Source organism: Petaurus breviceps, unplaced genomic scaffold (genome assembly GCF_028583685.1).
Source record: "Petaurus breviceps papuanus isolate PSGF00001 unplaced genomic scaffold, PetGlider_PUasm1.0 154, whole genome shotgun sequence".
Classification (NCBI taxonomy): Eukaryota; Metazoa; Chordata; class Mammalia; order Diprotodontia; family Petauridae; genus Petaurus; species Petaurus breviceps.
Window position 1 is genome coordinate 8712777 of NW_027185715.1, and position 17558 is coordinate 8730334.

General features: G+C 42.4%; 1 protein-coding gene across 1 annotated transcript in view; it reads right to left on the reverse strand.

The window, feature by feature from the left end:
• PPM1H (protein phosphatase, Mg2+/Mn2+ dependent 1H) overlaps positions 1-17558 on the reverse strand; it is a 313802-nt gene that overhangs the window by 43930 nt on the left and 252314 nt on the right. The window contains exons 7-8 of the mRNA XM_069080699.1: positions 8963-9026; positions 2306-2413 (exon numbers count right to left, since the gene is read on the reverse strand). Coding sequence (XP_068936800.1) covers positions 2306-2413; positions 8963-9026 — 172 coding nt within the window. The remainder of the gene's footprint in view (positions 1-2305; positions 2414-8962; positions 9027-17558) is intronic.

The window sequence follows — 17558 nt, forward strand, 5'->3', positions numbered from 1 at the left end:
CACCTGGCCGCCCTATCTCATTTAATCTTCAAAACAACCCTGCACCCATCTTATAACTGGCAGAGGTATGGGGCGGCTAGGTGGCGCAGTGAATAGAGCACCAGCCCTGGAGTCATGAGGACCTGGGTTCGGATCCGGCCTCAGACACTTAACACAAAAACTAGCAGTGTGACCTTGGGCAAGTCACTTAACCCCAACTGCTCTCCAAAAAGCAAAAAAACAACACAAAAACCCACTTGTCCAGGGTCACACAGCTATTATGTATCTGAGGCACAATTTGAACTCAGATCTTACTGACTCCAATTCCAGCATTCCATCCGTCATACGCTAGGAGTACAACCACGGAGTATTTATTTAGCAAGGGCTACCAACACAAACAAGACACCTCCCAGAACCTTTAGCTTCAAAAGATTGCCTGTGCCCACACTCTCCCTACACAGACTCACTCATTAACTCCTGGCAAAGTACTTAAAAAAAAAAGGGATGGGGAATTTATAGATATGATGCATTTTTCTTTTATAAGAAGAAAATTCCCCCAATTTGCTGACACTTCCTATGAATCACACACTACCCAGCAGATATTTAAGATAATATGCTTAATCTGTCCCTTAATTAGGCTGCTGGAGATGGAAGGGATAGAACAGTGAGTTGAAATATGATCTCAGACACTAGCTGTGACCCTGGATAAGTCACTTAACCTCTGCCTGCCTCAGTCTCTTCAATGAGGATCATAATAGCGCCTACTTCCCAGGGTTGTTGTGAGGATCAAATGAGACAATATTCGTAGAAAGCAATTAGTGCAGTGCCTGGAACACAGTAGCCACTACAGAAATGCTTATTCCCTCCCTTCTTTCAGCATAACGGTAACACGTTTCACATTTTTTTTTATCGCTACCTCGTTTTTATATCTCCTTTTCCCACCACATTTTTCTGCCTTCTCCCTCCCAGAGAGCTAGCCCTTGTAACAAAGAATAAAAAAAGAAAGAGGAGAGAAAAAGTTCAGTAATATTAATTAAAATATTGATCAAATCTAAAAGGATATTCAGTGTACCACCTCTGTGGAGATGGGAAGGAGACCCATCCTCATACATCAAGCACAGCCATTATAATTATATAGCGCCTAGTATTTCCACTTTTCTTTCCATTGACATTGTCGAAGACAGTCACTGTGGATATTGTTTTCATGGTCCTGCTTACTTCACTTTACATCACTTTATATATCTTACCATGCATCCCCACTGTCTTCATCTTCGTTGCTTTTTATGGTGCAGTAACGTAATGTACCACAGTTTGTTTAACCACTCACTCTCTAATTAGTGGGGTTAATTTTACATCTAAGGTTTCACTACCAAGAAAAGCGTTACTATAGGCATTCTGATATATGTCGGACACCTCCACCTTCCCCTGACCCCGCCCCAATCTTTGACCTCCCCAAAGTACATGTCAGAGAGTGGGATCTCCAGTTCAAAAGAAATGGAGAGTTTAGTCATTGTCTCAGCAGACTTGCAATTTTTCGCCCCTCAGAATGGTTGGACCAATCCACAGCTCCACCAACAGGGTATCAGTGTGCCTGCCTTTCCACAATACCTCCAACACCAATTATCCCCATCTTCTTCCATCTTTTCCAATCAGCTAGGCAGGAAGTAAAACCTCAGATTTGTTTAGATTTGCATTTCTCATTATTTACTTATGATCTAGTATTTCCATTCACATACGCAGTACCGGTTTACAATCCATCACCATGAAATTTGGACCGCTTCTCCCCTGGGGAATGGCTTTTGGTGTAACATCTCAGCATTAATTCCCTCTGTCTCAGGGAAGATGGAAGTTTACTAGCTGAATTTCAACAAAAACCTCTGTATAAAGAGTGGATAGGATTGAAAGAAAAGTGCTATAAATAAGGAAGAAAAACTCAAGATGTACTTTTTCAAACTGGACCCATGAATGTCTTTTCCAACTCTGCTAGTCATTAAAACCAATGGTCAAAGCAGAATGTATGTGTATACAATAAGATAATTATAAGAAAATATAGATCTAATAATAGATCTATATAAGATAAAAAAATATAAATCTAGTTGGGATACATTAATTGTTTTTAGTTGGAGGCGTGTGTGATGAAAGGGTCCAATGCTCTATCCCGCTAGGTCCTTCTGCCTCTTGCTTTGCACATGGCTGGAGTTTAATGAATGTCTGTTGAAATAGCAAATTCTAATAATGGAAATGAGGAAAGTGTCCATTTCTGCTGGACATCAAGTTGAATTTTTCTTCTTAAAGGCATACCCACAAACACCCCTCCCCCTCGTACCTCAGGAGCTGAAGACAGGAATGGTTTTATGTAGATGTTGGAGTCATGCACCTTCAGGTCATGGTCCCCAAGTCCCCTGGTCACGCCAATGGTGGCCATCACCCGTGCCTAGGAGGAGGAGAAGCATCGGTCATCCAGAGCACTCAGACACAGAGACATGGCCCCTAAAAAACACACCCTACAAAACAACCGCCAGAAACCCCATTCTAAATGTAGCTGTAGTAACAGAGCTGCTAGGAGCAGAAAGAGAAGGTCCCACTTCTTCCTGTCAATCTTCGAACCTCCTTGGCTACTGACCTTACACCTTTTTCCCTCTGCTATTTTCAGATGTTCCTTTTTTGATTCATCATCTCTGTGGCTGCTATTTACTCATTTTGCCCAAGGTTCTAGTTCTCAAATCAACAACCGCCACTGCAAAAACCCTCAGTCTCCTTGCACATGTACCAAAAACCCAGAAAAAACAGCTCTAGTTATCAGAGACATTGGAACAGTGAAACAGTTTAGCATCACAAAGATATAGGATTTTATCAAAGGAAATGTCATTAAATAAGATGCATTACCACCTGCATGGCTACTTCTCCCTAAGGATTAGGCAAACTCTCCATTTGAGCTTTAAGCTGAAACCTTCTCTGTGTGCGATCTTTCCCATTAGGACGTGAGTAAGTAGAGAGCAGGGGCTGTCTCTGTCTTTTCTGTTTGTATCCCAAGGGCTCAGCAAGTGTTTTGCATAAAGCAAGCCCTTAAAAATGCTTATTCATTCATTCAACAACAATACATTGTCTCCCCACCAAAGAACTGTGGATTGTGGGACTTACACTCAGATTGGTACAACTAGGTAGAGCAGTGGATAAAGAACCAGGGCTGGTTCAAATCCTCAGATACTTATTAGCAAGTCACTTAACCCTGTTTGCCTCAGTTTCCTCATCTGTAAAAGGAGCTGGAGAAGGAAATGGCAACCTACCCCAGTGTCTCTGGCAAGAAAACCTGAAAATGGGTCATGGAGAGTTGCACATGACTGAAAGACTGAACACCACCACTCAGATGTGGGGTCAGGGAATGACTATGTTACAATATAAGCGAGTTATTTTACAAACGAGTAATTGTTGTAGTAATTTTTTTTTTTGTACTTGGAAATGTATCTAATCTATGGATGCATCCTGTGAAGGCCAGACTGGCTACCTGGTGCAGAAAGGATTCTTACACAGGGAGGGAGATGAGGCGAAAGCCTTTCTAAGGCTTCTTCTAATGCCGACCTTCTATGCCTCTCTTTGACTGAAGACGTTTGGAGTCCAAAGAAATCTCTGCTGTGTCTGCTTACTAGTTAACGAATCTGCCCTGCAAATAGTACAGACTCTACATGAGCAAAATAAGAGAATATAAAATTAAGAAAAAATTAACAATAACTGCCTTTGCATGAATCTTCTGGACAGCAGGAGGGTGAGAAGAGAGGGGAGGAAAATGAAACCCTGTAGATTATTTGAGGAAGATAAGATTATTTAACTTTAACATTTTTCAAACTGTAAATTTTTGTAGTCAAATCAAAAAACCCAACTGTTAGGTGCAGGCTATTGTGGGATCACAGTGAGAAGATCAACAGTGGAGAAATGAGACCCTGGTGTCTTTACTGTGATCCCAAAAGCCACGTCTTACTGAGCTGGCTGGAATTGAGGTCAATAATTACTATGTTTGTTTATTACTAGGCCTCTGATGGTACAGTGCTCTCTGAAAATTACTAAGGGTAAAGCTTTGAGTCAACAAAATGCTCAGGGAATGAATATCGTCTTTTGAATTTTCTGGTTAAGTGGGGAAACGTTTTATTTCAACCTTTGCCGTTGGAAATTTCGCCAAAATGTAGAAACGACTGCTTTATTGCCTCAGTTAAGGAGAGCAAATCAAGCACTTTTGAGCCTCTGATGACAGAGAAGCTTATGTTTCTTTAAAAAAAAATTTTTTTTATTATGAACTTAATAAAGGACAAACAAGAATATTTCCAAGTACAAAAAAAAACTGGAAATCTCTATGAAAACTTTAAAAAAAAGTACATATGAAATTCTGCATGATAGAATGAACTCAATCACGCTTGTCTTCTGAGCGCTTCTCACTTCTGCATATTTGAGAAATGCTTCACTTTCTTTCTTTTTTTCCCTCAACATTATTACATCTGGCCCTAATCTCCCCTCTCTCTCCAAAAGCCCTCCCTTGTAATGTCACCTATGGTCAAGCACTCTGCTCTACACACTGGCTGTGTCTTTTAAAACTGTTTTCTTCCACAATACCGGAGTCATCCATTGTATAGAAATCGTCCTGCCTTTGTTCACTTCACTCTGCGGTGGCTTATACTAGTCTTTTCAGGTTTCTCTGGATCTATCCTCTGTCCTTTCGACCCTCCCAGAATGGAATCAACACTAGGAATATACAACAGAAGCAGTGTTTTTTGATCTTTTAATCTCCTTTTAAAGGACACTTAGTGTTGTACCTCTGATTTGTTCAGTCACTTTTTTGGGGTTTATTTGTTTTTTCCATTTGTTTTCCATTCCTTGCGGCCTCATTTGGGATTTTGTTGACAAAGGAGGTTTGCTGTTTCCTTCTCTAGCACATTTCTGCAGATGAGGAAACTGAGGCTAAGAGGGTGAAGTGACTTGCCCAAGGTCACACAGCTAGTAAGTGTCTGAGGCCAGACTGGAACTCAGGAAGAGGAGTCTTCCCAACTCCAAGTGCCACTGCACTATGGCTGCCCAACAATCCACCTCTGAAGTTGGTTCATTTTGCAGGTGACTCCCTCCTAGGCTCTGCCCTCCCTCTTCTCATTTCCATGTTGTTTAGAGTATTTAGACATCAAACTCTTTATGCATACAACCTGTCATTTTCTAGTTTGGACAAGAGTAAGACTCATGAGATGTCCACGGCACCCCCCCCCCCCCATTTCTATACTCTTCTCATGCACTGTAATTATATGAAAAAACAAATTCCCCTCTCCCTTCTTCCTCATTTCCTCCCTTATGTATTCCTCTTTTTCTCCATTTCCTTTCCTCTTTTAAAACCAACAAAAAAGAACAAAATCACAGCCATTCCTTGAGGTTTTATGCTACTTAAATTACTATCTTTAAGGATCACAGAGTCATTTTCCTTTTGAAAAAAGCTATTTGGTATTTCAAGATTTCCTCTCCTTTAAAATAATAGCTGCATTTGGGGAGGTGCGCAGGGAGGGAGGTGGAGAAAATTTAAAATTTATGGAAGTGAATGCTGAAAATGAAAAACAAATTGATTTGTAAGTAAAATAAAACAGTGGCTTATTATAGTTACCATTGTAGCCTTATGCAATCTGTACTGTGGTTCCTCAGTACTTGAACTCTTTCTTTCCAGAGGCTTATAGCATTTTTATTTTATTTTAAACACAGAAGCTTTACAATTCAGTTATGACATCCCTAGATGTTTTCAGCACAGAGTTTCTCTAAGGTGGCCAGTGGATTTGTTCTATTCTCATTTTGCCCTCTGATTCTAGTAGATTTAACAAGCAGATTTCTGTTATGACTTCTTGAAATATAGTTTCCAGGGCAGCTGAGTGGCATAGTGGATACAGCACATGAAAATCCAGCCTCAGACACTTACTAGCTATGTGACCTTGGGTAAGTCACTAAACCCCAACTACCTCAAAAAAATATATAATTTCCTAATTTTCTGGGGGTTCTGATGATACTGAAATGATCTTTCCATGACTTCTCCTGGAGAGTTATCTTTGGTAATGGATACCTAACACTTCCTTCTACTTTTTCAATCTCTTGCTTTTGTTCTAATATTTCTTGTTGCCTCACGGGGTTACTGAATTCTTACTATGTCATTATATTTTTCATGAAGTACAGTAATAGCATTTATACAGTGGTGTGCCAGGCAGACACTGTGACAAATTCTTTACAAATATTATCTCATTTGATCCTCACAACAAACAACCCTGGGAGCTGGGTGCTGTTATTAACCCTATTTTACAGATGAGGAAACTTAGGCAGACAGAAGGGATGCGTTTCACTATTTGGGTAAGGTTGCCTACTTTCTTTTTTCAACTATGTATGCTCTATTTTTTTCCCTCCTCCAGAGGTTTTATTTCCATTTAGAAAAAAAAGTCTTGTATCAGTTCTTCTAGTTACTTTTTCTTTTTTTTGGGGGGGAGGTGAGGCAATTGGGGTTAAGTGACTTGCTCAAGGTTACAGGGCCAGTTATTTCTGGGTGTATACTAAGTGTCTGAGCACGGATTCGATCCCAGGTCATCCTGACTCTGGGGCCGGTGCTCTTACTCACTGTGCCACCTGGCCGCCCCTAAGCAATTGGAGTTAAGTAACTTGCTCAAGGTTACGTGGCCAGGTCTAGTTACTCTTAAAGTACTTATGGGTCAGCCATTCTTTTCTCTGAGATACTATTTGTACTTATTTTGTAGTTACTTAGTATTTCTGGATGACATCTGGTGTTTTCTTCTGTTTGCTCATTTCCTCCATCTCAGTCAGGCTCCTGCTTCTCCTATACTCTTGGATGGGGTGGGTCAGCCTTGTTTGGTCTTGTCTCCTTCATAGCCCGGATACTGATGCCGTGGTCCTGGCTTTCCCAGTGTGGCTAACCCTCCTGCCTCCTTCTCTTGCACAGTCCCTATTACCCAATCAGGAGTTGGTTCCATTCCCTGCAATGGCTCTGACAGGCTTCCAGCTGGATGCTGGACATCTGTGTTGATCTCGGGGCTCTTGCACGTATCCTCCTCTGACATGAAGGCCTGGTCACTGTGCTGGACTGATTTCCAGGCATGTGCTGGCTCGCCCTGGGCTTCTATGAACTCTGAGGGCTGACTCTGGCCCCTATCACTGCTCCCATGGGCCAGGACTGAGGGACCACTGGAAAAAGGTCTCTAAGTGCCTTCTGCTTTCCCTTCTCAGGGTGCTCCTAGGCTTGAAACGCTTTATGGAGCTTGTGCTGACTTCTGTCTGCCTTAACTAAGCACCTACCCATCCCTGGCCATCGTGTTATTCTGGACTAGATGGAGGAATATATTGATCTTCCTCTTGGGTCTTCCTGATCATTGATGATTTTGTTGCCCTTCAGGAGGGCAGCTGGTGGAACAGTGGACAGAGCCTTGAGTTAGAAATTCCTGAGTTCTAGCCTCAGATTTATTAGCTGTGTGACCCTGGGCAAGGCACTTTGCCTCTGTTTCCTCCTCTGTAAAATGGGAATAGTAACAGCATCTGCCTTTCAGGGCTATTATCTAGATCAAGCGGGATAATTTTTATTAAAAAGAAAACCACTTCGTATGGAGCCTGGCACACGGCAGGAACTGTATTAATGCTTCCTTCCTTCTCCCCCTTCCCACTGAGATATGTACTGGAGAGTATGTGGGACAGCTGGGTTCCTCTATGATCATTTTCATCACCCACTATCCTAACCAGAAGTGACAGAATCTGAACCCTGGTGATACCAGGGTGATCAGAGTAACCCCCTCACCTGCTGTCCCATGCACATACACTTTGGCTTGGGGGTAAAGGGCCCACCCTCATTTACAGTGTTTCTGAATGACCACTCTCAGTTACATAATACTCCAGCTGGAAGAGGGGCAGGAGAACAGAGGCTAAAATGTATTTTATCCTCAGACAACATTCTGTAAATTTTTGAAAACCAAACCAAACCCACATTTTTCCCTGTGATTCATCTCTTTCTTATCAAAGCTAAGTGCTTAAAAATATAATTCTGCCTAGATATGAGTCCTCAGCTCAGGTGCCGTATCGTACCGGAGGGCCGTTCCATCACTCTGCTCCCCCAAATTGTCAGTGTCTGCTCCCATCTCAAACAGGCTTCTTATTTAATTGTTTGGGGAAGGGTCATACCCACAGTAGAATATAAGCTCCCAAAGGCCTGGGACTCTTCATTTTTGTCTCTGCATCTTCAGTGCCTACCACTGGGCTTAAAACATAACAGACAGATATGGAATCGATATCTGCTGAAAATGGCACGAATTAATTGAAACTCTGCTTTCTGTGGTCATTCCCCATCTCTTCTGGCTTTATCCAACATCTCACATAAACACTAAACGTATTGGTGCCTGTTACAAGGATATTGATCAAGATGAGGTGATGGTTGAGATGGTGGGTTTCTCACTGAAGCGTGAACTCAGCCATCCCCTTAAACTCCAGGACGTCAGCCTCCAATCCTTTGTTTACAGACCATTTTAAGATGCAGAGCCCAGGCAGGGGTCAATACTAGCCGACCAGGTCCTCCCCCAACTCACTGCCTGAGGAGGCCACAGGCTTTACTAACAGAGGCTTCCATGTCTGCCTGCACATCAGCAGTAATTAATTTAAGTTAATCTAGTTGTGGGCTTAATTACAGCAAAGTCTCAGATTTTGTTTTGTGTGCTGGCTGTATGCAGAAAACAAAAGCAAACTCAACAGTTAAGTGAGAAAATTTGTCGTAAAACTGATTTTCAATCCGTTGTCCTTTCCACCCATCACCAACCATATCTCAATAGAGGAGGCTGATTTATGGCTGATATGCTATTTTTTCAGGCTGTCAAAATGATCAAACAGAGAAATACTGAGTGGAAAACATAGGACTGCCGTGGGCGAAACATAATGGTGGAGAGCAGACTTTCTTATCCTTTCAATTCTGAGAAAACACAATGCCTACCTTCTTGCCTTCTCCATATATAAGGGGAAACTTCAGGTCATCGTCCTCGATGGTTTTGTATGCCCTGTAGGGGAATAAACAACATTAAAAAAAAAAGAGGTTTGCACTCAATTAGTGACCCACTGCCCTGACACAGGTGGCCAGGTACTCAATTTTCCCAGAGATTCCATCCTTTCAGTACACTGCCAATCTCCTTTGCTATATGGAATTATTTTATCCACAGATTTGTGCTGGTGTGTTTAAAAAAGAAAAGAAATGGACAAGCTAGAAAGTGCCAAGTATTTAAATGTGAAACTAGGCTGTTTTGCTGCAGAAAATAAACGGCTACATCGAAATTAGCTAGAGGTTTCTGTCCAGAGCATTAGGCATTCAGTAAAATAAAATTACGAAAACCAAGGATTGGATGCCTGCTATTAATCTGAAACGGAGAGCGCATAGGTGGATGGAGTGTGAAATGGTTCTAATTTCCAGCCTAGGGGCTGTTTACACAGAAGTCAGCTTCCCCTCAAGGTGGTTTGAGAATGGATATTTAGAGCATATCTGACCTTGAGCAAGAGCGAATGGAAGAAGAGTGTTTATTAAGAGTTTACTATGTTCAGAGGATTGTGCTAAGTGCTACGGAGAGAAACAGAGAAAACCGACAGTCTGTGTTCTCAAGGAGCTCATATTTTGATTAGGGAAGACAACACACACATGGCAGGGCTCAGCAGCAGTGCACAAGGAAAGGCCCCAGGATCTGGAGGGCATAAGTAGAGAGCAGATGATAAGATCTGGTGGGCCCTTGGCAGCAATGGGAGGGCAGATAGATGGTTAAGGTCCAGTGATTCACTCCTTTTACTGGAAGGACCACAGCTAGTGATGCTCTATTTTTTTTTAAGTGGTACAATGGAAAATATTCCTGAAGATTGAAATGATATAGGGTTCTAGCTGTTTATAGTAGGGGAGGTAAAGTCAAAATCCTATCAGGGGTGACTTTCCAATGCCTGGTAGGAATTGTGTACTGGCAGTGACTGGTAGAGAGGACAGCAGGCTGGTTATAACCCACAGCCTGTTCCTGCTGGGCATTCACTGGGATCTGGGCAGCTATGGTAGGACTGAAGTGGGTCCCTGGTAGGCTCTGGCCCACCTGAGATATTCAAGGCTTGAATAAATTTTTTGGCTTGCAATAATTCCAAAAGATATCGGAAAGAAAGAGAAACAAATTTATACTGCAATGGTTTAGTTGGAAGGAATGTTGGACGTGGATTTACCAGTGCCAGCTCAGCCACTGGTCACCTTGGGAAAATTACCTATCTCTCTGAGCCTCATTACCCGTCTGGGACTCAGAGTTAATGAGAATGAGAATGTTTTAATGCCTCATCTCATAGGGCTGCTGAGAGGATAAAGGGAGAAAACGTATATAAAGTACTCTGCAAGGATTACATTCCCATCATCGTTCCCAGATGGGGCTGGTCAGATGCCACTTTCCCCACATCTGAGGCAAGGGAACAGAGAAAACCATTCTTTGCCATCTTGACAGCCAGGAAGTAAGAAATAGAACTTGTTTGAAAGGAGGTGCTCTGAGAGTGACTTAGAGCTTTGGAATGCATGGAAAGACCCACAAAAGCTGATAACACCCCCAGTTTCAGAAGGATTGTCGGGTGGACAATTGGAGTGAACGTCAAGAGAGGAGAGTCCTGCTGGTCTCAATCAGTAAATGAGCTTCTTGGACAAAGTTTTTCTTTCTACAAAATGAGGATAATCACTGCTTTCAGAGAGATGCTGTGAAGGCCAGATCAGAAATGGGTCAAATTAGGAAGCTAGCCCCTTGTTCTAACTTCTTAGAAGTTCACTGGCTTATTCTATTAAGTGTAATTTGTAACTATTAATTACAAAAAGGTAATTGCTGCCGGATGGCACACTGAACTCTGCTACTACCCACCACCACCATCACCAGCTAACTTTATGTGGTATTTTGTAGTGTGCAAAGCATTTTACATACATTATCTCATTTGATCTAGCAGGAATAAAAGGAATAAAATCTAGAGGTGAGTTGGAATTCAGATTTGTGGAGAGTCTCTGTGAACCACGCTCAAGTGAAAGTAATCTATGCAGAATTTAAATTGGGAAATCTGCATGCTGACATTGGGAGAAACTCTTGCTCTGGATGGGAACACTGAGCTAAGACATGCCTTTGGGCGCATTCTAACAATCACACTGAAATCAAAATGGGAATGGCTCTTTATCTCCCCCACTCCCTTTCTTAGCCAAACTCCTGAATGAGGCTGGTTACACTCAATGTCTCCACTTCTCCTCTCACTCACTCCTCAACTCTAGCTTCTGTTCTCATAACTTAACTGAAATCTATCTTTCCAAATTACCAACGATCTCTTAATTGTCACGTCTCATGGTCTTTCTTTTTCCCTTTTCTTTCTCCCAGTCCTGCTCATCCTTCTTAAACTATTTGTTACACTTGATACTGCAGACCACCTTTTCTTATCTGGGATTTTGTGACATTACTCTCTCCTGGTTCTCTTCCTGTCTGTCTAACCACTTCTCAGTTTCCTTTGCTGATTCATAAACCAGACCACTTCCCTTGTGTGGGTGTTCATCAAGGCTCTAATCTAGGCCCTTTAATCTTCTCTCTCTACACTCATTAGCTGCCATGGGTTTAATGATCATTTCTACGTTGATGACTCCCAGATCAATATATTCAGCCCCAGTCACTCCTGAGCATCAGTCCTGCATTACCAATTGCCTCTTGGATATAACAAAAATAGAATTCATACCTTTTCCCCCCAGAAACCTACCATTCTTCCAACCTTCCCTATTTCTGTCAAAGACATCACCATTCTTCCAGTCACCAGGTTTGTAACCTTGGCCAAGGACCACAGCTGTGCCAAAGAGCCCCAGGGATAATGATACCCCACCAAGGCCACCAGCTTCTCTCCTCTCCCTCTTCCTCCCACACCTCCTGTGGCTAGAAAACCAGACCTGGGGCCAGGAAGACCTGATTCTAAGTCTAAACACCTCAAATCACTTAACAACTTAGGGTGCTGACTTGCACTGGGAAAGGGCAGTTCCCTCATATGGGAGTTCCCTATGCTAATGAAATTGCAGGTCTAATTCCTATCCTGTATCTCTATGTTATTAAAAATGTAACTTGGAACATCAGTGTGACCAACGCAGCCTAGTGATGATTTACAGTTAATTCATTTCAAAGCATTTGCTGCCCATTTGCAGTCATTTCCTAAGTCCTCATTAGGATTCTTCGTTTATTCATTTATTTTAAGTCGCTTTCCCTCTTGGGTGACCCTACTTAATGTGGTACGTAGCAAGCCCTTTATCCCTCTGGCTCTGCCTTGCATTATCTTCTATTATATCTCTTTGCATTATTTCACTAACTTCTTTCCAGGTTTCTATGTATCCCCTTTTCTTCCTTATCTAATGGCATTACAGTGTTCCATTAATGGATTTAGATTAATACACCATCATTTATTTAACCATCTCCCTTTTGTTGGGCAGTTAGGTTGTTTCCAGTCTTTCTATGACCGCATATAATGCTGCTATAAAAGTCTTTGAACAGACGGCTCTCTTTTTATTTTTATTTTAGAATACTTTCAGGGTTTCCTCGGTTTGAATGAATTTGCAGGCTACACAATCAACTGGCTTCAGTCAAATTATTCAACTAATTGACTCAGTCCTTAACTATGTGCCTCACCCAGTGTGGCACAGACATACAACACCCTCTCTCTCCCCTCTCTCCCAGCAATACAGCCCCTGTCCTCAAGGAACTAACCATTTCACTGGGAAAATGGGACCTACACTTGAGTAATGCTAAATATCAAATATGAGGCCATAAGTTTGCATACCTAAATCGGTGATTTATTGCTGTGGGTCCAGAGAAAGGACACAAGTATGGGCTGGGGTGGCCAATTAAGTCTTCCAAGAGCACGTGAAGCTTTGGCTGGGTCCTGAACACAGCCCAGGTGAGATAGACATCATGAGCACTGCTAAGAAGAAGGGATGAGCCTGGCCCCTTCTGAAACAGGAACAAACTGGACTCACTGGAGCAGAACAACTCAGAACAGGGGAATGAACATGAAAAAGTCAGAAGAACTGGGCTAAATGCCCAGTTTTGCCAAATGCTAGTTACTGTGATTTTGGGCGAGTTTCTTCAAAGTGCAGTGAGTTGAGAGCTAAATCTGAAGTCAGGAAGTCTCAAGTTCAAATGCGATTCCAGGCTCTTGTTAGCTGGGTGACCCTGGGCAAGTCATTTACTCTGGTCTGCCTCAGTTCCCTCATCTATAAAATCAGGGTAATAATAGCATCTCCTTCCCAGGGTGGTTGAGAAGATCAGATATTTACAGAGCACTTTGCAAACCTTCATGTGTAATATAAATGCTAGCTATCATCAATGTTATTATTATTATTTATTATCTTGGTTCAATGAGTCTAAGGATCCTGCCTAACTCAAACAGCAGACGGCTCTGCAAAGCCGTGTTCTGAGCCAGGGGGGTGGGTAGTGGGAAATGAGGTTCCATAAGCAGGCTGAGGAGGTCAGGCGATGGACATCCGGGAAAGCCAGGCAGAGGAATCCGGACTTAATATGGGAGGCAATAGAGAGTGACTACTGGTTCAATGATTGGAAAATGCTTTGAGCTCCACAGAGACAGGCCTAGGGTAGTTTTAATAGCCCTGAAAATTTCATGAAAACTGCTCTCTGAATAAACTCCTGACCTAGGTGAAGTAAATTAAGTCTCAAAGGACAGCAGAACTTCTAGACCACTAACGCAACATTACCCTATTTTGAAAAATGGGAATTTATACCGGCAAGCTCACAGGCAGGAACAAGCCAATTACCAACATCACGTATTGACCCTCAGTCTCTGTTACCTTTTCAAGTGGGATATTAAAAAAAAGTCCTTGGAAAAGAGTAATTCCTTGTACTCTGCCATTATCTTTTTTTTTCTCTTAAAAATAAGCCATACGGCTACCACCCGTCTCAATGAATTCAATATGAAGCAAGTGTGAACGAGTGGGACAAAGTCCAATACATTTGCTCCCAGAGACTTTTTGGGCTGGTGTCACCAGGCAACATCACTTCTTTGTGAGTTCTTGAATCCCAATGCTCCCTTTTTTTAGTTTTTTTTTCCTTTTAAAATCTCATAAAATTTTAGACAGATGGCTTGATCACTGAATGAGAGTGAGGAAAACCAATGGATGGTCTGGGGGCTCAACTCTGTGCACATAACGTTAAGAGAGACCATGGGGAAGATTCCCAAGACTGTTGGATGGTTGCCCTGCTCTGAAATGAGGGGAAGACATGGCCGAGAGGGGCACAGGATAGGCAGCCACGAACGGGTTAAGACCTGCTGGCCTAGAGAGAATACCCCCATTGATGAGACTACTGGTCCCGTGGAGTATAAACAGACCTAGGCATGGCTTTGCACTCTGGGATTAGAGCTGTTTAAACTGTGAAACAGTTGGTGGTTAATACCCAGCATCTTGAGAGAAGTTTGGACAAACATCTTAGAGCTCAAAGCTAAGGCTTAGGCCACACCTCTGCTGACTCGGGCTTTACTGATGTGCCTTCCTGGTTATCCAAGGGCCCAGAAATTGATACTGGGGCCCTCTGGACATGCTAGACCAGCACAGCCATGACGGTTACCGTGCTCCGCCCTGCTGGTCAGTCACATTCCAGTATGAAGAAGAGGAGTGCCTCGAGCCGTGCTAAGCTGCTCCCCTCTGCCACAGCAAAGTTAGCCTCCTTTCAACTGCTGAATGATCTGCAAGTATCTCTGTTTGTTTTACCATTACACCCAAGCAGGGACAGGCCTGAATCAGGTCAGACAGGGCCAAGGTATCTCTTTCTCTCTCTTACAGGGCTTCCATACTACAGTCCTTCAAATATTTGAAAAAAACTATCATGTCCTCATTAACACTGCTCTCCTTAAACTCATTAACTTCAAGCACTGCTCACAGGACATGTTTTAGACCCCCCTCATCATCCTGGTTACCTTCTTCTGAATGCTATCAGAGGGACACTACCATCATGATGTGACTTCTTTCTTTAGATTTTTATCTTTACCCCAAAATTTTGTTATACTAATAGCATGGCTGCTAAGAGAACTAATGCAATCACAAGCTTCACTGAGATACATACATTATCTAGATCAAGGGAGGTAACCCTCCCCAGAACTTTGCACTGGTCAGAACACATAGGAAGTGCGACATGAGTCCTGTATTCTAGGATGGTCACACAAAGATGGTTGATCAGGATGGTGAAGGGGTTGGAAATCATATAAGGAAGGGTCAAAAGAACTGGGGATGTTTGGAGTGTGTGTGTCTGTGAGGGAGAGGGAGGGAGGGATAGAAGGAGAGAGAGAGAGAGAGAGAGAGAATGTGTGATTGTCATCTTCAAAGTGATACAGTATAAAGGATTCTCACTTAAGAGTTAGAGGACCTACATTTGAATTTCCAGTTTAGCCCATGCCAAGAAAGCATCTAACCTCTCTAGATCCTATCACCTATGGAAGAATCGGGACCAGTGGGCAGATGTTACAGGAAAACAGATTTTAGCTCAATCTAAGGAAAAACTTCACATTAGAGCACTCTGAAAACAGAGAGGGCCATCTCATAAAGTTATTTATTTGCTTTTTGGAGGGCAATTGGGGTTAAGTGACTTGCCCAAGGTCACAAAGCTAGTTTTGTGTTAAGTGAACTCAGGTGCTCCTAACTCCAGGGCTGGTGCTCTATTCACTGCGCCACATAGCCGCCCCCATCTTCTCTGTCTAGGGGAGTGTTCAAACAGAAACTTGTAGAGGATGTGATAAGTTGGATTCCAGCTGGTGGAGTACAAAAAGTACATTAGGCCTGGCAACAACAGGCTGGAATTTGAATCCTAGTTCTTCTGTGGATTATCAATACAATGATGGGTAAGTCACAAAGTCACTTCCAAACCCTCAGTTCCTCAACTGATACCATGAGAAAGATCTGATGGGCCTTAGAGCCCATCTTTCCTATCCACCCTCTTCTTGACATTTACAATTCTACAACTCTGGTTCAGCCCTTAATCACCTTCTATTTTTCTATATCAGAAAAGTTAAAAAAAAAAATTTTGGCCAGCCCAGAGATGAAGGATGGGTGAAGCCATAATTTGCAGCTGGCTGGGTCAAAAGCAGACACACCCATAGACATACTCAAACAACAAGCAGGTGTTTTAGGTTCTTGGAATGATTAATCTTTTAAAACTATTTTTTTTTTTTTTTAGTGAGCAAAAATCCATTTTCTCTCCTCATTTCCCTCTCCTTTTTGTCCCATTGAGAAAAACAAAAACAAAGTCCTTGTGATACACGTGCAGAGTTGAACAGAACGAATTTCCTCACTGGCCACATCCAGTAGATGGTTCATTCTTCACCCCGAGCCCATCACTTTTTTGTCAGGAGTGGGTGGGATGCTTTATTGGGAATCATGGCTGGTCATTGTGCTGATCAGAGTCCTCATAGCTTTCAAGCTGTTTGTCCTTACTATGCTGTTATAATATAAATTGTCTCCTGGTTCCTCTAATTATTCTTTGCATGTAAGACTTCTCAGGTTTCTCTATAACTGTCCCCTTTCAGTATTTATTATGGCAAAATGATATTCCATTACATCTACATACCATAATGTGTTCTGTCATTCCCTCGGCATGACTAAAAGTACCTACTGATTGAATTCAGAGAGGCTCCCTAATGTCACCTTCCAAGGAGAGAGTGAATGGAGGGTCAGCAACAGATCGCTCCATTCCCTTTCTATTCTGGCAAACTGCACACATCCAGAAGATTCCGATTCAGACTGTACCCAGGCAGCTAAGTACAGGTAAGCCACCGCTACATACTGTACTGTCTTAAAGCTTGCCAAGGGCACTCAGTTTGAAGGACTACTATTTTACCCCTCTGAGGCAACACAAGCAGACTGTGTATCTTGTTAGGTCTGGTCTAATTTAATTAGCACCGAGAACAACTGTTCACATTCATATGGCATTTTACAGTTTTTATAAAGTGCTTTCCTCACTGAAACTCTGTAAGGTAAGTGGTGCCATTGTTTTCAGTAAGTATAGGAGCTGGAATTCAAATCCGCGTCTCTTGAACCAAAAGCCAACAAACTTTGCTTGCTTCTCTAAATTTCTGCTTTAATGGGCTTCCCATTTTCTAATTTCAAAAGATTTCTGCATAAAGGATCCTAAAAAAAAGTGTTCAAAATCTTAAACCTCAACATTCTGCAATGACAGACAGACTGGGTGTTGAATCAGAAGAGCCTAGATCAAGCTTATAGCAGACAAGAGGGTAAAGAGAAGATTAACTCACTTATAAACTAACACCAGCCCCCACAGGCTGAGAAATGCACAGCTCATGGCTGTTCAGGGCAAGATATTTTCTTTTTGGAGGGCAATTGGGGTTAAGTGACTTGCCCAAGGTCACATAGCTAGTTTTTGTGTTTTAAGTGTCTGAGGCCGAATTTGAACTTAGGTCCTCCTGACTCCAGGGCCGGTGCTTTATTCACTGCACCACCTAGCCGCCCCAGGGCAAGATATTTTCAATAAGTATAGGGGTTCATAAGCATTCTTTATCATTCT